The sequence below is a fragment of the Epinephelus fuscoguttatus genome, linkage group LG18 (assembly GCF_011397635.1).
Source record: "Epinephelus fuscoguttatus linkage group LG18, E.fuscoguttatus.final_Chr_v1".
NCBI classification, from domain to species: domain Eukaryota; kingdom Metazoa; phylum Chordata; class Actinopteri; order Perciformes; family Serranidae; genus Epinephelus; species Epinephelus fuscoguttatus.
Window position 1 is genome coordinate 21,760,639 of NC_064769.1, and position 23,930 is coordinate 21,784,568.

A 23,930-nucleotide genomic window follows, 5' to 3' on the forward strand; every position below is an offset into this window, starting at 1 on the left:
GAGGAGAGAGAGAGAGGCACAACAGGTAGAGGACGACAGAGGAGGAATGGCTGCTGCAAGGCTGCGTAGCTCTGGAGATTGGTGGTGTACCTGTGAATGCTGTGCCCCGGTGCCCACACAAGAGGAATGCCCCTGTTGCAAGGAATGGGACCGGTTGCAGCCTTATTTTCAAGGTCTGGATGTGACCGAGGACGAGACACCTCCACCTGGAGTAACGTTAGTATCTAGAGCTCGCGAGATATATTTCGGCCGCGCTTTGGAACGCAGAGCTAACATGGCAGCACACAGGTAAGGTAAGACAACACGTTTATGTGTCGTTTTCTATATGTTCTCTGACATTTATCCTAACAATATGAGGCGGTCTTTGTGGAAAAAAAAAAGCTTGTTTAGTGGACTAACTTTGCACTTGAAGGTTGCCCGTTCACTAAAGCCTGATTTATGGTCCTGCGTTAAATCAACGACGTTGCTACGTCGTAGAGTACGTGGCTATGCAGAAGGCTCGCCGTAGCCCCCAGCGTAGCCTGACATGCACCTCCCCAAAAATGTAACTACACGTCGAGGCGACGCAGACCCAGCGCAGACCGAGAGGGCTGTGATTGGTTTGCTTGGTAGCAACGCATTTCCGGTTCCGTATTTACAGATTGTGTCACCCCTGCCATGTTTAAACATCTTCTCTTGTGATGTTTAAAGATACGGATATGGACGGAGCCGTTTGTCCGTGCTCCGCGTTCATTTCTCTGTGACCGGAAAAGCCGGAAGCTAAACAAAGAATCAACTAGAGACGACGATAAGCATTCAGGAAAGGAACGCAGCCTCCTACCGCTCTGGCGGTGAATTGCACCGTGACGAAATGGAGTGACGGAGAAGTTCGAAGGGTTCATGACGGCGTCACGGCAACGACGTAGGTACGACGTAGGTACGTCGTAGGTACGCCGCAGGACCATAAATCAGGCTTTACATTTTAACAAGTCTGACGCTACTATGCGTCCCGGCTGTATCTAGGCTAACGGCTAACATGCTAACTATTATTTTTCTGTCACTAGTCACTTGAAACAAATTTAGGACGATAGGAGACAGGTTGAAATAAACCGAAATTTCCCTTTAATTATATCCTGTAAGAAGTGCCATTGTTGGAGTGTGTGCATGTTTGAGATCAGAAATAAGTTTCTCCTTTTGTGCGTGATGCAAACAGATTTCAAAATCGGTCAGAGTTAATTAATCTCTTGGTGTCTAAGCCTGCTAATTGACTAATGACCTGTTTCAGCTGTAGTTAACATGCTTTCTGTAAGGAACTGACTGTGATTATGAGATGCTGTTCGTAACAGTTTCCGTGATATCATCTCTTCCTCTGTGTGTGTTGTATTTGTGTATTTTGCAGGCATGATGTTGGGAGGTGGTTGTGGTAAAGAGCTGGCTCACTGGGTCATACACGGACGCCCTGAAAAGGACATGTATGGATACGACATCAGGTATATCAATGCACACTAAAGCATTATTTACACAGGACTAGTTTTACCTTGGGACCTCATGTGATTTGGAAATTACCCCGCCATGTCTGTGTTTTGTGCAGCACATTTGATGTCACACACAGTCATTTGTAATTCCACTCTCTCACGGATGACCTCAGCAATTATTACAAATTATCAGGGGTCCCCAGGCAATACTAGTCCCGTGCAAATAGTGTTAAAGTCTGTGTAAAAGCCTAAGTATTTGAGCAGCGACTGACCTCAGGAAGTTTCCCAGGCATGGTGCTGCTCTACAAAGCAGATCATGTTTTTTGAGTTTCCATTTGGCATTTTATTAAAAGGGCAGCAGGAGCCAGAATAATGAAGTTTTAATGAAGTCTGAATGCTTGTGACTTTTAATGAGCGTTAATCTTTTGAATTCCTCTGCCTCCCGTCCCAGGCGTTTCCATAATTCGCTGACAGACAACGCAAAATGGATCAGAGAGAGGAGCCACGAGTCGTATGCTAAAAACTACTCTGTGGTGTTCCCCTTTGATGAGCCGCTAGCCAGCCGGAACATGAGGAAGGACCCTTTCCATCAGGTAGATGAGCGGTTAAACAGTGTGTTACTTTAGGAGTTCAAGAAAACGACCCTTAATGTGCGTCTTTCCTGTGCGAGTTAATCACAGTCCTTTCAACTGCGGTTTGATGAGTCATTGAAGTCAAGGCACCACTGGTTTAATCTCTTTTTTTCTCCCTCCTCTTTCCATCTAACAACTATTACTTTATAAATGATAGAAAACAGAAATGAAACTCCAATTCCTTTCAGAAATTCATGATTTTTTTCTTTATATTTCTTTTTATTGATATAACCGACCAAATATCCATCAAACATTTTACTGTCTCATTTACATTTTCCGTTTTTAAACATAAAAGATAACAAAGTTTAATACAGATAACCAGAAAATAATCAGAAAGGATGAATTTCTAGATTCTTTACATCAACATCATACATCTATATGAATATGTAACTATATAAATATCTTGCACTTAAACACTTACCTGCCACTTCATTAGGTACACCTGTTCAGCTGCTTGTTAATGCAAATACCTAATTAGCTAATCTTATGGCAGCAACTCAATGCATTCAGGCATGTAGACTTCAAAATGAAAGAATGGGGAAGAAAGGTGATTTAAGTGACTTTGAACATGGCATGGTTGTTGGTGCCAGACGGGCCGGTCTGAGTGTTTCAGAAACTGCTGATCTACTGGGATTTTCACGCACAACCATCTCTAGGGTTTACAGTGGATGGTCCTAAAAAGAGAAAATATCCAGTGAGCAGCACTTCTCTGGGTATAAATGCCTTGTTGATGCCAGAGGTCAGAGGAGAATGGCCAGACTGGTTCAAGATGATAGAAAGGCAACAATAACTCAAATAACCACTGGTTACAACCAAGGTCTGCAGAAGACCATCTCTGAACCAACAACATGTCGAACCTTGAAGCAGATGGGCTACAGCAGCAGAAGACCACACCAGGTGCCACTCCTGTCAGCTAACAACATGAAAGCATTGATCCATCCTGCCTCGTATCAACGGTTCAGGCTGGTGGTGGTGGTGTAATGGTGTGGGGGATATTTTCTTGGCACACTTTGGGCCCCTTAGTACCAACTGAGCATGGTTTAAACACCACAGCCTACCTGAGTATTGTTGCTGACCGTGTCCATCCCTTTATGACCACAGTGTACCCATCTTCTGATGGCTACTTCCAGCAGGATAACGCACCATGTCACAAAGCTCACATCATCTCAAACTGGTTTCTTGAACATGACGATGAGTTCACTGTACTCCAATGACCTCCACAGTCACCAGATCTCAATCCAATAGAGCACCTTTGGGATGAGGTGGAACGGGAGATTCGCATCATGGACGTGCAGCCGACAAATCTGCAGCAGCTGTGTGATGCTATCATGTCAATATGGACCAACATCTCTGAGGAATGTTTCCAGCACCTTGTTTAATCTATGCCACCAAGAATTAAGGCAGCTCTGAATGCAAAAAGGGGTCTAACTTGGTACTAGCAAGGTGTTTCCTTAATAAAGTGGCCTGTGAGTGTATATCTGTGCCCACATTTTTGATTTGTCATGTTAAATAAAAAAGAAAGAAGGATATAATAATGATGATAACAAAAATAAAAATAATTAAACACAACTTACAAAAAATGGAATAAAATAAATTAGAAGCATCTTCTTTTAGTGTTTTTTTAATAGTTTTTTGTTGGAAAAAAAATGCAAAAATCCAGTCATTTTATAACATAATAAGACAAATAGACACAATACCTTTTTTCACACAATACCTTTTCTTGTTATTTTGTCTGCCCCTGTGTCATGTTGAAGGTCGTTATTTTTTTCCCATCCTGAATACGCACTTAGACACAGTGCACAGTGTGATTGTCTTTATTGAATAAGTAAAGTATGATTAGTGAAATAAAAGCAAAAATGATTTCATATTCCAGCACTTCTCCCTTGGATGTAACAAAACCACATTCAAAGATATTCTTCCTTGATCTGATACACATTAAGCACAGCCTTGGCTCTATTCAGGCACTTTCAGTTAGGTAAGCAGGGTTTTAACTTTCTGTGAAAAAGTGTAGGCAGTGTTGTGTCTCTCTCAGGATTTCCACAGACAGACACCTTTTGGCTTGAACATAGCTGAAGGGAAAACTATCTGGACCCATATCGATGAGGTTTCCTAAGATAGATGAAACCAGTTCACCTTGTTAAGTCACAGGAGCATTTCTGCTGCCACATAACCCGACCAGTCGTCTTTGATTGCTTCCTATATTTGTAGAGGTTGTATGACTCACTCTTTTTCTTGTTTTTTTTCTCCTTCAGCCATTCATTTCGTTCTTTTTTTCAGTTTTTTTATCCATGCATCCACCCACTGCCTTCACTCATATGTCTCTCATCTTGTATTCTGTCTTTTGACATCCTCCCCAACACAATTTCCTCTTCTATTCATCCTACTGTTCATACTTAATGTCTGTTTCTCCCGCTCTCTCTTCCTGTGGTTGCCACTCTCTTTGTTCTCGTTCCGATCTGTGTTTTGTCTGAGAAAAAAGAGCCACCGTTTTCTTTTCCTCAATTGACTTCTGTAAACCTTTTTTGCTTGGATGATACACTTATTTGGTGATTCAATACAGTCACGATACTTTGGTGCCAATTTAATATGTATTCAAAATTACGATTTTTTTTGCCAATCATGCACTTCTAGACAGCGTGTACCATGAGACATATTTCCAAAAACAGAGAGTTCACCTCTCTGTCCTTCCATATGCAAATCAGGAAAGCCTAAGGCAGTGAGAGCACACCTCTCTCCCTTCCACGTGCAAATCAGGAACGCCTGAGGCAGTGAGAGTAAACCTCCCTGCCCATCCATGTGCCTACAAGGAAAGCCTAAGGCAGGGAGAGCAGCAGCAAAGACCCCCCCCCCCCCCAGCCTGGGAACAGAACAGAGCAGCATCAATGACAAACAGAAATGACGTTGATAACTCAGACACAGCATGAAAAGGAGGAGCTGGGGTGGAGGCAGGTTGCAAAGCAGCTTGCAGAGGAAGCAGCAACAGCAGGCATGAGATTCGCCAATTCGTTGTATAGAAAGGTATTTATGTATCATCATCTATCAGCTGACTCTCTTCCATCAATCAGCTGCTCCATCAGTTGACTGGACTGTTTGAGATCAGCTATTGTTTCTCTCACTCTCAGTTTATCCAACCATAAATTAGATGAAAATTATGAAGCTAGCCACCCTGCAGTCCCTCTGCCTCACTCCTCGCCGCTCCTACACTATTTACAGGGAGGAAAGTAGGTGGAAGCTCAGTAGCGGCTGTAGTAACTTGAATTCTGCGGGTGCTGCCAGGGTTCACAGCAGGATATGTCTATCTCTGTAACTGCAGCAACAGAAGGTTTGCTGATCCCGCGGGAAGTTTGCACTTGGCTGGCTGAATTCGAGTTGCTATTTGAGCAGCTTCAGGTCCATGTACTAAGACCATCCACCATTTTCTCCTTCAGTGCGTTAGCTTTGTCTTTCTTGAAAGAGAGATGATATGATTTCCACCCTCGCTTTTGAATTATAGTGATTCAGACATTAAAAATCTTTAAAAACAATGGAAAAGTGAAGATGTGAAGCCCCTGTTTGTGCAGGCTTTGATATCTGTGTCAGCATGAATGTCGGAGAGTTGTTGAATTGAGTTGAGCTGTTGAATAGGAATGTAGAACAAACTGTGTGTGTGCTTTCATGTCTCTCGTTAAATATTTTGCCAAGCTACTGTAGTCTTGAAGTCCTGGTGATACAAGTGTTTGTACAGATATCATCTGTCAAACTCTGACCGCGTCTCTCTCAGTGCTCTCAGTGCTTTCAGTATGTTTATCCCTCTGTCCCTCCTCATGTCTTGTTTGCTAAAATCTTGAGGCAAATAGCTGATTCAGGCTCCAGCAGGCTGCAGTTAGCAGTGTAACTTATCCCCAGCAGCTACATTTATTAATGCGATCCCTGCCAACATGACTATAAATGATACACTTAGCTTCGGTAGCCTGGTCTCGGATGTCTTTCAGCTTCCTTTCTCTCCTCAGCCCGACACAAACTCTTAATGGGCCTCGCCAACATATTTTATGCATTAATGACCCACTTAGCCTTGCTTTCCTGTTCCAGACTTCATTTACCTTTTAACTGTAGCAATTTCAACCCCCGCTCATGCATGCGGGCATTCTTTCAGAACAGATTACTGTCACATAAATTGCATTAGCAATGTTGTCAATGTATTTTGTAGATCATGCCCACTGCTTTCTTACAGCTTGTTTTATTTAGCTTCCCTGACACCTTTCATGCATAATTAACCAGATTTCCCTGAGGGCTTTTTTTAAGATGTTGTACAGAATGAGCAAAGACAGAAAGGGATGGTAACTTTTTAAAAAAAAAAAATGCTCTTCAGTTTGTAGCTCGTTTCCTCCTAATGAATGCTTAAATAACGAAGGAAAATGTGCTTGTTGCTTGGGTTTATGGCTGATTTATTACTTTGATCACAAAAACTCAACAAATACATGCAAAAATCTCATTTTTCAATACAAAACAATTTGTTATGCAGAAATGTAATTTAACTTTATATCATTCTTCACATTACCTTCAATATTTGACGGGACTTAATGTGCGTAACTGAGAGCTCATGGAAAGTGAGTGTTAAAGGAGCACTGCAACACCCCAATGGCCATTTCTGTATCACATGCCTCCTGTGAATGAAGAATCCAAAAATGGAGACATTTCTTGATGAATTGAAGGGGATCCATGTTTTGTAACAGCAAAACTATGTTAAAACATCTCTTTGCAAACTGTCACCCAACTCAGGCAGGATAATCCAAGTCCCCTTTATCCAGTTGTATGCTCAGTACTTCCCAAATGTTACAACCCTTTCCAACTGGGAACTGAAATTAAAGTGAAACTTATCTATGCTCTCTTCAAAGCCAGACTTGACTAAAACAGTAATTGTACCTCACTGTACACACTGTACGCGGGAAACTAACAATTTAAAACATTAAAGTCACAGTTTAATGAGTTTGTAAAGTGAGGTAATATGACTGTTTTTGTCAATTCAGTCTTGCTTTGAAGAGAGCATAGATAAGATTCACTTTTAGTTCAGTTCCCCATTGGGAGGAGCTGTCTGTTTGGGAAGTTCTGAGCTTACGACTGGATAAATAAGCCTTAAATTATACTGCAAACAGGTGTTTTGATAGTGGTTTTGCTGTTGTTAACCACGGACCCATATGTCTTTAATTCATCAAAAGTTTTCTCTGTTTTTCTCACATGCCACTGGTGAACGAAGAATCCAAAAACAAAGATTTCCTAACAAATTCAAAGTAACACAGGATGAGTAACTGATATACAAATGGTCATTTGGGGGGTGAAGTATTCCTTTAAAATCCGTCTTTAAAAAATCCAGGTATCTTTTGAATGAATTGCAGTCAAACACAGAAAACTATGAGCCTTACTTGAAGCACCATGAAAATAACACTGTCACGCTCTATTTAAACCTCCCAGGTCATAAAGAGAGCTCCACTTGTCCTAAGAGCAACACAACAGTGACGTATGATGTGCATCAAAACATTCTTTCCACACACCACACATAGTGCAAAACCTCCTCCACACAAATATTAATAGACTGCGTGTAATTTGGGACTCGAGCCTTAAATATTCAAATAGCTTTTGACTTCCACTGAGTCATCATCATTACAGATCAAAATGAAATAATTTATCTCAACGTATAAGCTGATTGACACCTCAGAGGCTCAGTAGACTGTGTCATCATGCAGCTGTGGCAGATCTAGTGTCCTGTCGTACAACACTGTACCATTAAGACTTAATTCCTTCCTATTACAGCTTCCTCCAGCCAGCGCTAAAGACCTTAATTTGCATAACAAGTGCAGGATCAGGTATTATCACGTTATGTTCATAATGATTATAGCACCAGATTTGATGCTGGCTGGCTACAGTGTAGAGCAGTGAAAAGACACAAATAACCGCTCCTAGGTAGAAAGACTGTAGCTCGGAGGAGACGAGCACAGTCCCTGTGAGACTGGGATGGTCCAACCCTCGGCTGCGAGCCCATTAGACCCCTGCTAATCACTCATCGAGGGCCATCACCTAGCAACTAGCCTTCCTGCTGTCGGAGAGCCTCAGATAAATGTAGGGGTGGCAGAGTGGAAAAAAAAGAGAACACACAGAAGTCTAATTATTATTTTTAAATGAGCTGTTGTTCATGATACTGGCTCCTGCTTTTAATCACGACGCTCTGTATGATGGCTGAGAGGTACTTAAGGAGTTTGATCCGCCAAGGAAGCTGTCCATGTGCAAATAATGCGACTGTCTACTTTTAGGAGGCAATATGAGATTATTTCCGAGCACAAACAGGCCATCTCTGACACTGCTGCTCACACGTTTTCTCCACCTCGGTAGCACGGATGGTAAATATAGCTCGGTGTGGGAAGTTTTGGCAAGAGACAGCTAGTTGCCTGCTAGGAGGAGAGCATAGCAGAACATACCTACTAACTGTGGGCGACTGTCAATTTTAACAAGGACGATGGCGAGCGCTGAAGTATCTCAATTTAGCACCGGTCAAGAAATCAAGACTTAATAAGTGAACTATATTTGCAACAGTTTGTGCCAGAAAGAGGGTTTTCTATCACTTGTCACCAATTCCTAGCTTGTGAAATAGATTTTTAATACGCAGGAGAGTTAATTTGTGGTCCATTACGTTACACTGGGTCTGCACTTCATCATCAACATCGTCATCACTGTTTTTATAGTAACAGTGGGTCAAATAATGGTGTATAATGTGAAAGGGATTTGCTTGTAGTGATGGAACTGCCACATTGTATTTATAAGTACAGTAAATTTCCAACACAGAGCTTCTATTTGAAGTGCTGTTTCTTGCTTTAGAGTGAGTGACTAACAGAGAGATACATGACAGAGACAGCAAACTAGCTTGACGACATGGCCAAAGGCATGTATGTCATTGATAAGGAGAAATTTGGACCCTGTGGTTGGACCAGTTGGGAACCACTGCTCTAGAGTTCCTCTCAGAGCCCTACAGAGCATTTTTGTATCTTTCAGCTCATTGTTTTGGATCAACATCTCTGTCTGTCGAACATAGCATTTAGCCTCCAAAAAGCCAGAAAGTGGTGGAGACCAAAACAGAGCTAAAAGGAGACTGAATATTTAGCTAATTTTCCTCAGGTAGCCAGAATCATGACTCCAAATAAAACATGATGCTCTGTTTGATGTGTAAATAGGCAACTGTTTGTTTGCAAGTTCTCCATAACAACTTTATAAAATGATAAGATTTCAATTTTGCTGTTAGAGCGTGTTCTGCTGCACCCAAGGGGCCCCAAAAAGTTAGTGCTATTCTTGCCAAGTCACTAGCGCCAGCTCCAAGAAGTTGCCAGATGATGCTATACATTTATTTGCATATTGATGACATCTTGCATATTCATTTACATGTAGAAAAAATGAAGCATTGCTGAATTAGATTCATTTGAAAAATCCTCAACATAATAGTTGAATGGCATGCAGTACTTTCTTGCGTTTTTAATCCAGAGAGTGAGAGCATCAATGTACCTATAGAAGCTCACTACAACTGAACTCCCACCTCTCCTCCTCCCTTGCCTGTCCCACACCTACTGCACAGTGCAAGAGAAGAGAGGGGGAGAGATGCTGTGCTGATGGTGGAAGAGCCATTGACTGTGATGACTCTGAGCAGTGTGCATGGCGATGAGTTACCATATAACATATTTCTTGTTTTTCCTTGATGGTCTCAATAAGTGGCTTAATTTGTCATGAGTCAATTTTTCGGAAACAAGTCACTAAGAAAATGTCAGATGATCTAGTGAGAAAGTCACCAAGTTGGCAACACTAATTTAGTACTGCTTAAATACAGCAGTCAAAATGCCCTTGAACAAGACTCAGCAGCTGTGGTTTCGCTGGCAAGTGATGTTTTCAGTTCTGTCAATATGAAGTGTGAAGTTGCTGACTGTGAGAATAAATTTACTACATTCACTAATACTATACAATTTTGTGAACATATGCTTTAAAAAAATCCAATACCTCCAGATTTGGCTTCTGACTTTCCAAAGTAAACACTAAATAGTAAACAGTCTCAGCTGAGTGTATTTCTGTCCTGATTTTACCCCTCTCTGTTTGTCTCAGGTGCTGACGGAGCAGGGCTGCGTATTCCAGGAGAGACATGGCTGGGAGAGACCTGGCTGGTTCAACAAAGATGGGCCTGCACCTGTGAGACACTCCACATGTATACCAAGCACGTGCATGCTAATGATTTTAACCACATATTGACAGCAGGCACTTGGAAAGACATAAACAATTAAGATGCAAATGTTATCACTTGCTTGCTGGCTTGCAGACTGACTGCCTCTAATGGGCAACACTGACGCTGACAGTGACTGGGCAAATGCTTTGTCCTTCTCCACATATGGAAACAGTGATGATTAATTAACCTCTGACGATTTATTTGTCTGTATCATTGCACAGCTTAAAGACTATGATTACTACGGGGCGTATAACATTAAGAGGAATGTGAACTACAAGTACAATGATTTGCTGGGAAAGGAGTACACATTTGACTTCCCTCCGCATCATGACGTGGTAAGACACCAAGCATGTGTGTATTTGAGTGTGTGTGAATGCGTGTTTTTCAGTAGAACAATGTTAATAAATTACATGGGCCAAAAAAGCTCAGGGTCGCCAGATGAGTGTGAGCGCTCTCTGAAGGCTCCCGTGAGGACAGGGAACATGTGTCCTCACGGGAAATGACGATCATGGACATCTGACAGTGATGAGAGAACAGTTAGTGATGTTTATGGTGCATAAAGTGCGTATCCAACAAGCACAGCAGCTCAGAGGACAGATCACAAGGGGAGAATTACCAACCTTGACGTCAAAACCTCTCAATGGGTTTTCCCTTTAATTTCACAGTTGTGATGAATGTTGCCTTCAAGGACCTGGCTCCAAATATGAACAGTCATCTCAGAAATGTCATGTTTGGCAAAGAGAGGAGGACTCTTTTATTTAATGTCAAGCTTTATGCTAATTGGATGTGTGTGTGTGTGTGTGTGTGTGTTTTTTATTTATATGCAGATAAAGAGTGAGTGCCTCTCATGTAGACACGGTGTGGCAGTGTTTGACATGTCCTACTTTGGAAAGTTCTATCTCACCGGACCAGATGCCAAGAAGGCGGCTGATTGGCTGTTCACTGCTGATGTCAACAAGAAGCCAGGTCAGTGTGTTGCAGCAAGAACACGCACATATACACACACACACAAATGCACAGACAGATGGGAGAGAAGATTGACAGAATGAAGAGGGCAGTTAAGGAGACTAAACAAGATGCCAGCACAAGAGCAAAACAGTCCACTGTTCCACAAGATCCAAATATCACTGGTGCTCAGTGCCAGTACATAGTCTCACAGAGGGGTTTTTTAGTTAGAACTTTTCAAAATCGGCAAGCTGACAGCTGTGCCTGCTTTCTGTGGTGACAGGTGAATACAGATGTGAAAATGGGCAGAGCCCCAAATGCTATGGATATGCTTTTTTCCTCCACTGTCCTCACACTTCCCACTTCATTCACAGTCTGCTCTCACTGCTGAACAGGATAGATTGCCTCTGGGTTGACAGCGGTACGCCTTCAGAAACTGGCATCAACTTCTGAAAGAATGCAGAGACAGATACATCTTTTAAGTTTAAGCCTCTTGAGCCTCTTTCACACATGATTCCCAGTAAGTCACTGGGATAACCTCTACGGCATTGCTAGTGATTTTTACTATTCACACATGCACTTCAATCAGGAACATTTCCATCTTAAGCCTTTTCACACATGCCATGGCAAAACTGGAATAGATAGGGCAAAGGGTAGTCCAGCAGATGGCGGAAATGCAACACTTATGGATGACAACTGTAATAAAACAGCAGAAGAAGAAGACGAAGCTGGGGCTAGGCTGGATGTTAGTGTAACACAGCAGAAGACATCTCTTCAGACAAAGAGCTGTGTTCGTGTGTCACCAATTTTTTTGTAATGAAACTTGTTAATATTCAACAAGTTGCTAAACCATAAACACGTCATCAGCAGAGTCTTGTGTGGTTCGTTCGCGTCACGTGAAAGCACCTTTGGTCAGAAGAAACACTTTTAGTGCTTGTCCCTGCGATGTTACTGCTTTAATTCACAACACAGATGTGCTGTGGTGGGAAATTGGTGGTATAGATTTCCATGAATTATTAATCCATGCTTCCATTAACACATAACCCAAAGTGGGAAATGTTGATGTGTGAAAGGAGCGTTTGTGTTGGGCTGGAAAGTGTCTGATTTTGATGTGATACTACCATCTGAACAGGAACGCTGAAAGCATCTCAGCTTGTAAAAACAGTTGTATAATGTCTGTTGTTACTAATTTAGAGGTATGTGGACATTAACAAGGCAGGGAGGGTCTAATGAAATATACTATTTGTTGCATCATGGGAAATGTAAGAGCTGTTGCAAGTCAAGATTTAAAGAGTACCTGTACACTGGAAGAAGAGCTCCTTTAATTCTATCAGCAACGTCTCGACCAACTACAGGTCTTCCTCAGGCAAATACCCATTGGAATGAAATGATGGATATGAATGGATATGTATATATAGTAAAATGACCAGTGATATTATAATCATCTAATCACATTCATATGTATCAAGACATCCTTTTTACAAGGAAAATGAAAACACATAAATATGAATAGACCTGCAAGGATACATCAGAGGAATCTTACACAAACTTACAATGAGTAAGTTGCAAAGAATACAATAAAACTAGCAAAGACTAATTTAAACATGGTTTGTACCATTGAGTTGGCTCCATGATTTAAGAGTCTTCAGCCCTCAGTCACACCTTTTGTTCCACCAGGAAGGGGTCTCCTTACACAACCACAGTATCTCAAAGACAAAGAAACAACCTGACAATGTTAGAATGCGTGCACATCAATTAGACAATATAAGGTTAAAAGCAAATAAAGAGATTAATAAAGAGAGCCCAAACCAACTGTTAGGATGTTAATTGTTTAGGTATGGTTGACTGTAGATTAAATTAACCTGTGTTGGTAACAAACTAATGAGTTTGCAGAATGTGAACTGGGACAACATTACCTTGTGGGGCTGTGGACATCACACTCTGTGTGTGTGTTTTAATCCTAATTTTCCTGTGGTTTTTGCAGTAAACTGGTCCAGACGTGCATCCATGTCAGTACGTGTGTATCCCACTGGCTAACTCATTGCTGCTGCTTTGTACTGCGCTCATACCTCATAGTACAATCACATTATATATATATATATATATATATATAATTCATATAGTTTATGAAAAATGAACATATATATTTTGTTGTAGGTTTCTACTATTTCACAAAAGAAAAAAAAAAGACATACAGGTAGATGGGTTTGCCTTCTCGAAGGTGTATATAGCAGACAACAGCATTTGTATTTTAATGTGTGTTCTTCTTTGAACACAGGCGTGTTTTTGAGGTGGCAAGTTGAATCACTCGTAAGGGCCTGTTCTCTGCTCCAAAGAGCGCGGGCCCTCCTACCACTCTCTCTACAGCCCCCCCCCCCCCATGGGCCCCAGTGCAACTGCATTGCTTGCAATGCCCTGGCTCATTCAGTGGTTACAATGGATATCAGGACGGTGTCGCCCACCCTTCGGTTCTCTCCTGGTTAACACAGTTAGCTCTGTTGGCACTGTTGCCGTTGTTCAGCCTTGCAAATGGATTGAGTATTGTTAGCTGCTAGCTGCTAGCTGCTGGCACAACCACCTTCATGTTAAGAACCGTGTCCAGAAAACTCACACACTCTGAATTTCACATAGAGCCCCTTTTGGATAATACGGTGGCTGCCATCGGTTTACAAGACACTAGGGGCCAGGGAGTCATTAAAAAGCATTTAAGAAAGTCAAACGTTTATAACTGTTTGTATAAATAGAAAAATTGGAATGTCACAAATATTCTTTATATACAGCCATTTGTACATACTATATAGAGGATGTAAGACCCAGTCCCTACATAGGACTGCAAGGGAATGCTAAAGAGGTTAGGATATCCCGCCCTCTGCTGTATCAACTTTAACAGTTCTTAGCTTTGTCTCAATTGGGAATTATAACACAGCTTTAGTCTCTGTTGTTAGATGGATGAAGAAGCTACTGTAATTAAAGTGCAACATAAAATTGCTGGAATAATCCTTTAAGTTGGCACAGCTGCTGTTTGACTTCTTGTGCTAACATCTATTTTCACTTTATGATCCTGCACTCATGATGACAACCAGCTCTCACCCCATCTACCAAGATAGTTTCCCAAAATGTTTTCGAGCTCTTAGAGGACACATCATCATCCAACCTTGCTAACTCAGTCTCTTTGTCCGTCACTCTCTTCCTCCCTCTTGCCCCCACCACTCACTTACAGCAATTACAGTGGTCACACTTTCTCCAAGAATATTTAATGTCTCCGCAGGCCTGACTTATGCCTCACCAACACATTTACACACCCTTTCCTTTAATACCAGTGACAGAACGAAACGGTGACATCAATCATTCATTCAAATGAGAGGTGACTGAGGGACAGCTGCGATTAGCATGTCGCTGCAGCCACCAGCTCCTTTGGCACAACGGATGATGGGGAGATTTTGTCTCTTTAATTAGATACAGACTTCAGTCATTAGGAAATTATTTTTGATGATGTTCCTATTATGAATATGTGTGGCGAGAGATGTTCTCAGCTTTGACAAGGTTCACATTTCAGTTGTTTCCTTGGTAATTATTTAACAAAAAGTCCATGTCGTCAGGGCATGTGTGTCCCTTGAGGCACGCATATGTAATTATTAGCAAGTTGTGAAAGAACTATAAGTACACTTGAGTTGATTATAAAATCAATCTATTCTTATTCACACACAAAGGGGCAGGAAAGCACTTGCACAGACACACAAAAGCTTACAACTGGATTACCCACAAAGATGCGGTTACAAACAGAAGACTGACCTCGAATTCGGGTTCGTTTTTTATTTTGAGATTTCCGTTAGAGAGTTCCAAGAGACTGCACACGTTAAATTGGCCTACAAAGTCTGCCACGGGAATTAATTGTTTGTGTGTGTGTTTCAGGCTCCACTGTGTATACCTGCATGCTGAATAAGAGAGGAGGAGCAGAGGCTGACCTGACAGTGAGCAGACTGGAGCCTGGTGCTGCCAACCTGCCCCTGGCACCACAGTCCAATGGTGAGAAACCGAGTGTGTTTGTGTTGTTTTCTATATTTATCTGCGGCGCTGTTATATCCATTGCCCTCGCTTTTATTCCACGCTTCTCTCTCTTATTCCATCACTGTTGTGTTTTGTCACTTTAACTGTTGTGTTTTATCTGTTGCTGGATAAATCTGTCATTGTGTTGTGTCTTCTTTTGGATTCATTGTTCTTTTGCTTTGTTCTATTTATTGTTCTGTCTCTCAGTATCTATCAATACTGTATATCTGCTGTTTCTATCATTATATTCTTCTGCCCGTAAATCTCTCTTTTGTTGTGTGTTGACATGGCAATCAATTTATGTGCTGTGTCTTATTTGTCGTTCTGCTTAAAGGGACAGTTCACCCCCAACCCAAAAATACATATTTTCCCTCTTACCTGTAGTGCTGTTTACCAGTCTAGATTGTTTTGGTGTGAGTTGCAGAGTGTTGGAGATATCGGCCATAGAGATGTCTGCCTTCGCTCCAGTATAATGGAACTAGATGGCACTTGGCTTGTGGTGCTCAAGGGGCCAAAAAATATATTTGTAAAAACTCAACATCAATGTCTCTTTCTAGAAATCCTGACCCGGTTACTCAAGATAATCCACAGACTTTGTTGTGAGCAGTTTCATGTAGGAACTTTTTTCTTTCGACTGAACTACACCCAACAGCCATATCATTAAGCAGAAGGAGATGTGCATTTACTGCTAGCTCACCTGGCACCACTGAGCTAGCTAACATTACAGCTTGGCCAAAGAAGACCCGATTAATAAAGAATAATGTAAATTAATGCACACTTTCTTCTGCACAGTGAAATAGTTCCTACATGAAACTGTTCACAACAAACCCTTTAGATTATCTTGAATAACCAGAAAGGTGATTTCTATCCATCCATCCATTTTCATCTGCTGATCCGGTGCTGGGTCGCGGGGGCAGCAGGCCAAGCAAAGCACCCATGTCCCTTCCCTCAGCAACACGTTCCAGCTCCTCCTGGGGGACCCCAAGGTGTTCCCAGGCCAGATGAGGTATATAATCCCTTCAGAGTGTTGTGGGTCTGCCCCAGGGCTTCCTACCAGTGGGACGTGCCCAAAACACCTCCAACAGGAGGCGCCTAGGAGGCATCCTGATCAGATGCCCGAACCACCTCAATTGACCTCTTTCGACACGAAGAAGCAGCAGCTATACTCTGAGCTCCCTCCAGATGTCTGAGCTCCTTACCTTGTCTGAGCCCAGCCACCCCACGTAGGAAATTAATTTCAGCCACTTGTATCCGTGGTCTCATTCTTTTGGTCACTACCCAGAGCTCATGACCATAGGTGAGTGCTTGGACGTAGATGGACCAGTAAATCAAAAGCTTTGCCTTCTGGCTCAGCTCCCTCTTCACCATGAGGGCCCAGCACAGCGCCCGCATCACTGCAGAAGTCGCACCAAGCCACCAATCCATCTCACTCCCCATTTTACCCTTACTCATGAACAAGACCCTGAGATACTTGAACTCCCTTGCTTCAGACAGTAACTCTCTCCCAATCTGAAGGGGACAAACTACTGGTTTGCGGCAGACAACTATGGCCCCTGAGACATTGCTGTTGAGCTTTTCAAATCTATTTTTTGACGCTTTGAACACCACAAGCCGAGTGCCAGCTGTGGCTCAGAGGTAGAGTGGGTTGTCCACCAATCTAAAGATCAGGGGTTGGATCCCCGAAGTATCCTTGAGCAAGATACTGGACCCCAAACTGCTCCCGATGGCTGTTTCATCTGTGTGTGAGTGTGTTAAAAACTGAGTAGCAGGTGGCACCATGTATGGTAGCCTTGGCCACCAGCGTATGAATGTGTGTGTGAATAGGTTAATGTGACTCGTAGAAAGCGCTTTGAACAGTTAGATGACTACAAAGGCGTACAAACGCAGGTCCATTTACCATTTACCATACTCTTGACCCTTAATCATTGTTTATTTCTTTCCGGTCCTGCCTTTGTTCCAGGTGATGCGTACTACCTGGCCATTGGAGGCGGTGTAGCAGAACACAACTGGAACCACATTAGAACAGTTCTTCAGGACCAAGGCTTCCACTGCCAGCTGACAGACCACTCTGAGGACATGGGGATGATCAGCATCCAGGGACCCAAGAGGTGGGAAAAGAAAAGGAGGAGGAAAGGGGGAGGGCTATGAATGAACAGAGACAATGCCATGATTTATAAATCCAGGTGAGGAAAAGGACAAAAGGAGTGAGCAAGGGCAAGAAGCAGTGGAGAGGAGAGGGAAAAAAGAGAAAGGTGACTGATTGGTCTAAAGTTGGGTTATGATTCACAACCTGGACACAAGAGGTGGGGAAACTGAAAAGACAAGCTGTTGGATCGATAAGAGGAGAGCAGGTTAAGTGCCTATTTTCAGGACTTGGCCATAGGCATGAGAGGTGAGAGAGTGCAGGGACGGAGGTTGATTGAACACAAGAGACGGAAGCGGGGAGGTTAGAGAGTAATGCTGCACTTTAAAGTCGCCATTGGCTGTCTCATGATGCTCTGAACCCTGCAAAGTAAATTAAAATCTATTTTTCACCTGTGTGAGTGATAATGATAAAGATTACTCAGAACTGTTGTGCTCTGTGTCTCAACAACAGTTTACACCTTGGGTTAGAGGTCCATGGGCATGAGCTGTTATGTCTGGACTCATATAATATATGTTCCAGTACAGCTTTCCAGCTTTTGTGTCTGTGTGTGTCCTGGGATCTCATTTATAAACGTTGCATATCCACAAAACAAGGCCTGAAAGAGGCGTACGCCACTTCCCACGCAACAATTGTGATCCATAAAAACAGATTTGATGGGAGACACTTTGACCCATGCTTACGAACATTTTGGAGACGGAAAATTGGCGACACAGATGGTGAGATGGAAGCCTGATGGTAGAAATTGTTGAATATTTTTTGGCGCACACCATTTTTTGCTCTTGTCTGTATGTACATTTTTAGTATGGATCCTACTTATTGTTTCATAAATGAGACCCCTGGTGTGTATGTGTGCCTGCTCATTTAGCAGGGATACTCTGCTACTGCTAAAATGATATAGAAAATAGACCAGACGCCAAAGCTGTTGCGGCAGATCGGTGCTGCAGTGATTGTTTGGGCTCAGATTTCAGTCGATTTTGTGGTAACTATTAACAAAAAGATTAAGTTTACATGTTGTCAGGACGACTAAAACTTATAGCAGACAGAAAATTACAGTGACTGAAACCTGAACCGAACATGTCCAAGTACTCCAGTGTAACCCACATCTGTCAGAACCACCATCCATGGATTTTCTCATCTCAAGATGAGAAAATGTGTGCACAGGTGCAAATTGTACTGCACATTCAGACATGAGATGTAGTCTATTCTTGATGTGTTCTTCTTGCCTCCTGCCGTTCTCCTTTTTGTTCTTCACTCACAGAGCGAGCGGTGCCACCTTTTTACCTCTCCCTGATCTCATTCCCTGAACTCCTCATCTATCTTTTCTATCCCCTCTCACCTCCTCTCCTCCCCACCCCACCGCCCCGCGTCTTTGTTCTTCCCTCTCACCAGCAGCAGGGTTAGGCCACTCTGTTCTCTGTGTGGGCTGTGTCGATTTCTTCTCCTTGAGGCTTTTTCTCATCTTCTGTTCTCCCAAGTTTTTTTTCTCTCAGTCCTCATGTGTCTGTAGATCTTCCTCAATGCTCATCCTCCTCCCCTGTCTTTGCTCGCCTATTCTGTGTCCTCTTCCCCTTTTCAAATTTTCTACCACTCACGCTTTGATTGCTTACGTCAAACCAGAAATCAGTGCGTCACTAGCAGCAGTAGCCAAATACATATGTGTGTGTGTGTGTGTGTGTTTCATTATAGATACACACACACACACACACACACGCACACACATATGCATTAAAGGATGTTGATTATGGAGCTCATTAAGTTTTCTTGAGCATCCAAAGCGCACTCAGCTTGTGAGTGTTTGTATTTGCATCAGTCAATGTTTCCATGCGTGCATGTCAGTAATATAAACAAGATTAGCATCTGTATCTCCTCTCTCTCTGCACAGCTGTACTCCTCCTTATTGTTTTCGGCACATATGAGAAATCGCAGAATATAGACCCTCCGATGTTTGTTTTCTTACGAAGCAAATTGATCCCTTTAAAGTTTGAGGAGACGGAAAATTACAGCGTTTACGGAGCTGCGGAGATATCTGATTCCAACTCCCCGGAGAGGAGGGAATCTCTAGATGTGCAGCTTTTTCGCTCACGCAGCTTGGCAGCGCGCTCCGAAGGGTGAAACTGGCGCTTGATCGTCTGCTTTGTAATTACAAACCTTATTTATAATATATGAAATTACGTGATATCCTGCGAGAGAGCTCTGTGTGTTTGTGTGTGCATGCATGCATCCTCTGATTCACAGCTGAGAGCCACAGTTAAGTGGTAAGACAGAGAAACAAATTGGTGGTTGCAAGACTCCCTCACCACACACAAACACACACACACACACACACACACACACACACACACACGGAGCCATTCACTGATTATATATAGCTAATTGGCCTTGCTCTTAGTCTTGAGAGTTCAGTGAACAAAGTGTTGCCAAAGGGAGGACAGCCTGGAGAAAATATCAGCCTGTGCATCACATAAACACATTCATGCATACAGTATACGCAAAGAAATGTTCTATTCACTTATAGCCACAGTCGCATACACACATTCCTGCATCCAACTATGACCACATCGATTGCTTTCTAGAGAAAAAAGGAACACCCACACAGATGCACAAACATGAAGAGCACACACAAATGTAACCTGAACCCCCTTTCCCAAATATCATCAACCCTGGCTTCCTGCCACACTGTTGCAAAAATATCTCCCAGAAAAGGCCTCTACCTGCCCACTCACAAACACACAAGTAGCAAAGTAAGCTAAACTTAGTCCTTTTTTTTCTGTTGACTCATCTTTATGTAATATTGATTCTTAGTGTGTGTTTGTGGGAGAAGAAGAGGTGGTACATTTCTTCGGCAACACACTCCTGTGTTTTTATAGTAATGTTTTCTTGACATATTTAGATAAATAAATAGGATCATTTAAGCATCAACAAACGTATTGATTAAGTATCTTTAATGACACCAGCTGCACAGGTGCAAATGTACAGTAAAATGCACTGGCCATTGAACGTTGTGTTTTCTCTCATGTGCAGTCGAGAGGTGCTTCAGGAGGTGTTGGACACAGACCTGAGCAACGAAGCTTTCCCCTTCTCTTCCCACAAAGTTGTTAATGCAGCCGGGCATCAGGTAAGAACACACACACACACACACACACAGAGGCACTAGTGTTACCAATTACACCAGACATTTTCCAAGAAAAGATATTCATCAATAATACCCAGTACCTGTCAAGTGCTGCGTTGAGCCACTGCTAATTTAAACTGAACATTTCCAATGGCTGCAGCTTCACATTAAAAGTATTTAATTGGCGAAACACAAATTGACTTTTCTTATTAAACTGTCACAGTAAATGTGTTTGTCAGTCAGATTAGCACTACTGCTAGTTTTCAACAAAAAAGGCATCCACAAAACAAGACATCAGTCATTTTTGTTGACAGCGGATCAATTTGAAATACTGCAGAGAATAATGGAACAAGAAGGAGCATCCACAGAGAGCTGCAGGAGACAGGCCGCACACCTCTGAAATAAATCTAAAATATTCTCTAATCTAATCTAAATCTAAATCTGAAATAATTGCCAGATGGACACTTTTGTCGTTCTCTTTCACACCACATCCTCTGCCATTGTCTTGATGGTTTTTTCTCCTTCTCTCCTAAATGAAATCTGACTCCTGCTAATCTATGCTGCAACCAAGCTCTCAGGACATAGTGGCCAAATGTGGAATTTAGGTGGGCCATATCTTGTTTATCTTATTCACAATAATACCGATATAATTTTTAATATGAATATTTATAATGGGATACTCACGATATTTAGACTTGTTGACATATACAACAAACACGGCTGAAAGTGGTTCCAAACAGACGAGCAGCTTCAGTAGCGTGGAATGAACTGTGGCGTCCTGAATGTTTTATGAACAGCCCCCGACTTCTTAAACTCTTTTAGCGACTTACAAGTTACCTTCCCCTGCAGAGGAAACTCATTTAGTGGCCCCATATGTATATATATTTTTTTTTTTTAACTAATTTGTCATATTGTCAAGAATATTGTTATTGCAAAAGTACTGTGAAATATTGTGATATCATTTTAGGGCCATATTGTTCACCCCTAATGGAATTACAACCTCCGTGTCAGTCCATGATGCCATCTGGCCCCACTTTTTCCTATTGACATCTGTAAATTAGTTGATACATTTTTTGAAAGTCACAACTCCTGCAAAATGACTTGTTTCAGCATCAGAGTTTTATCCATTCAGTCCAAAAACATTTCTAAAGTCTGGAAAGAAGGCACTATTAAATCATGTTTATCCCCATTCAAGTTAGCCGCTCTGCTGGGCTCGAATGCTCTAAGTCCCTAGTACGCTTGCTTTATGAGGCCCGCAGTGTGGAAGTTGAAGGTAATTTCATGCCGCAGAAATCAAGCTTTTTTGACTTCATGCGCCACTGAACAACTTTCACAGAATTGAATGGAGGCCAACTTCAATGCTGTGTCTAGTTCTCTTTACATCCATGGCTGCGACTCTGCCGCTGCTGCTGCTGTGGCATCCGATGTCCGACTAAGTATTGATAAAAAAAGCAAGGTTATATAATCCCTGTATGCCCAAACACCGTGTAACATCACTAACACCGACTACTGCACACACACACACCCACACACCCAGTGCCTCAACTCATTTCTACAGTAATTGGATGTGGTACATTTGTCAGCTTCAAAATAAGCTTGTCAGTGCTAGTTAAATAAAAAATGAGTAAGTTAAATAATACTTCTATGAAAATGACACTGTTGAGTGACACTGGTTTATTGTTTCAAAGGTTTAGTGAACAGAAATTGTAGACTCCGTGTGTGTGTGTGTGTGTGTGTGTGTGTGTGTGTGTGAGACAGATGGAATGTCTCAACAAGGCGTCCTTGTGACTTCAATATCAAGTCTGTCCGCACCTATTTCTTTTTCTTTACCTCTGTCCAACTTCTATTGCTTTCTCCTTCTGTCCCTGAGATCTAACATCTCAAAACAAACTCAACATGCTGTTGTTTACCAGCACTGGGGGAAATCATGTATTTTCGCTGTATTTTTGATTCAGTTTTTAAACAATATGAGGTAATGGAGCCTCGGCCTCTTGGTTTGACCTCCACACTGTTCCTGGCCTTGGCTCAAAAAGAGCATGTTGTACCGGCTCATGCGGCGACACATATGTCCACACGCTCTCGCTCTGTCTTAGTTGCTCTTGCATGAATTATGCAACGCTCCGGTGATTGCAGTCAGCATCTTCTCACAGCTCTGCAGAAGTGTTTGTGCATGTGTGTGTGCGCGTTGCTTGTGCTGTGTTCCAGCTGGTTGCTGGCCTCGTCTGGGTGACATTTTAATGGCTGCACTGCTGCGAGAACAGAGCTCTTTCTCTGCCCTCTGCTCCCCTCATAGCTCATTAGACTTGCTCGCTCTCTCTCTCTTCCCACCTCGCCAGTCGAAGCGAGTGTCCTGGCATGCGTGTTCGGTCACATGGATTCATGTTTATATGCATTTTTGTACTTGTGTCTGCTCTCCGTGTATCTGTGTTTGATGTTTGGCTGGTAAAAGTTTGAGTGACAGTGTGCATGAGGCATGCATGTGTTCCTGTGTGTTTAAGTTTGTCGCTTGTGGTATTTGGAGGAGTGTGTGTTGTGAACGAGCGTGGGCCTACATGTACTGTCCTCCCGAGAGTTTTGTGGCGTACATATGGGGCCCAGGGTGATCCCTGGCCGGCCAGATGGCCTGGCTGTCACAGCACCCACTGGGGAAACTGTTGGAGAGAGTTTTCTCTCCTCTTTTTTCGCTCCCTTCCACAATTTCCCACTCGCTTCTTTTGCTTCTCTTTTTTTCCTTTACCTTTCTCTCTTCCTTCATGTATATAATTTTGCATCTTAACCATTTCTTGTATTCGTCAACATGGGTGTTATTCTCATAGTATATCTAGTGTGTGACTATAAAGGCCTGACAGATACTAGAAAATCATCTCAACTCCTTTCTTTAAAAGTATACATATTTTCAACCAGCTCTGTATCATAAAATGTGGGTAGTATGTGGAAATTAACTTCCCTCCATCTTTCCAGTGCCCACATCTTCCTGCTCATTTGCGTCATTCAGTGGATTTTCACTGGCCACAAGACTGTTGCTAAAAACTACAGATGGTACTTTCCTTACGTTTCTATGCCTGTCGCCAGCACAGACAAAAAGAGTATAGAAGCAGATCGAGAGAAAGAGGCGCCCCCCTCTGTCTGGCTCTCTTAAACTCAGATTAAACAGTTAAAATAGGCCGAACTGATCAACTATAAACCTAGATACTGTTACTGTATTGCCTACTTCCTGTCCAAAATGTTTTCAGAAACATAAAGTGTACTGTTTGGCTGTAATACGCAAGTTTGTGAACACAAAGTGGGCACCATACTGTTTCCTGTATAGTAAAATCTGAATCTGAAGCAGGGCTCAACAATAACGATTGCCCGATTGCCCGGG

The 23,930-nt window shown here is 42.4% G+C and overlaps 1 protein-coding gene across 1 annotated transcript in view; it reads left to right on the top strand.

The window, feature by feature from the left end:
* Window positions 1-23,930, top strand: part of sardh (sarcosine dehydrogenase) — a 74,543-nt gene that overhangs the window by 35,986 nt on the left and 14,627 nt on the right. The window contains exons 11-18 of the mRNA XM_049603964.1: window positions 1,379-1,469; window positions 1,906-2,047; window positions 10,199-10,282; window positions 10,538-10,651; window positions 11,144-11,282; window positions 15,174-15,287; window positions 17,269-17,416; window positions 20,476-20,569. Coding sequence (XP_049459921.1) covers window positions 1,379-1,469; window positions 1,906-2,047; window positions 10,199-10,282; window positions 10,538-10,651; window positions 11,144-11,282; window positions 15,174-15,287; window positions 17,269-17,416; window positions 20,476-20,569 — 926 coding nt within the window. The remainder of the gene's footprint in view (window positions 1-1,378; window positions 1,470-1,905; window positions 2,048-10,198; window positions 10,283-10,537; window positions 10,652-11,143; window positions 11,283-15,173; window positions 15,288-17,268; window positions 17,417-20,475; window positions 20,570-23,930) is intronic.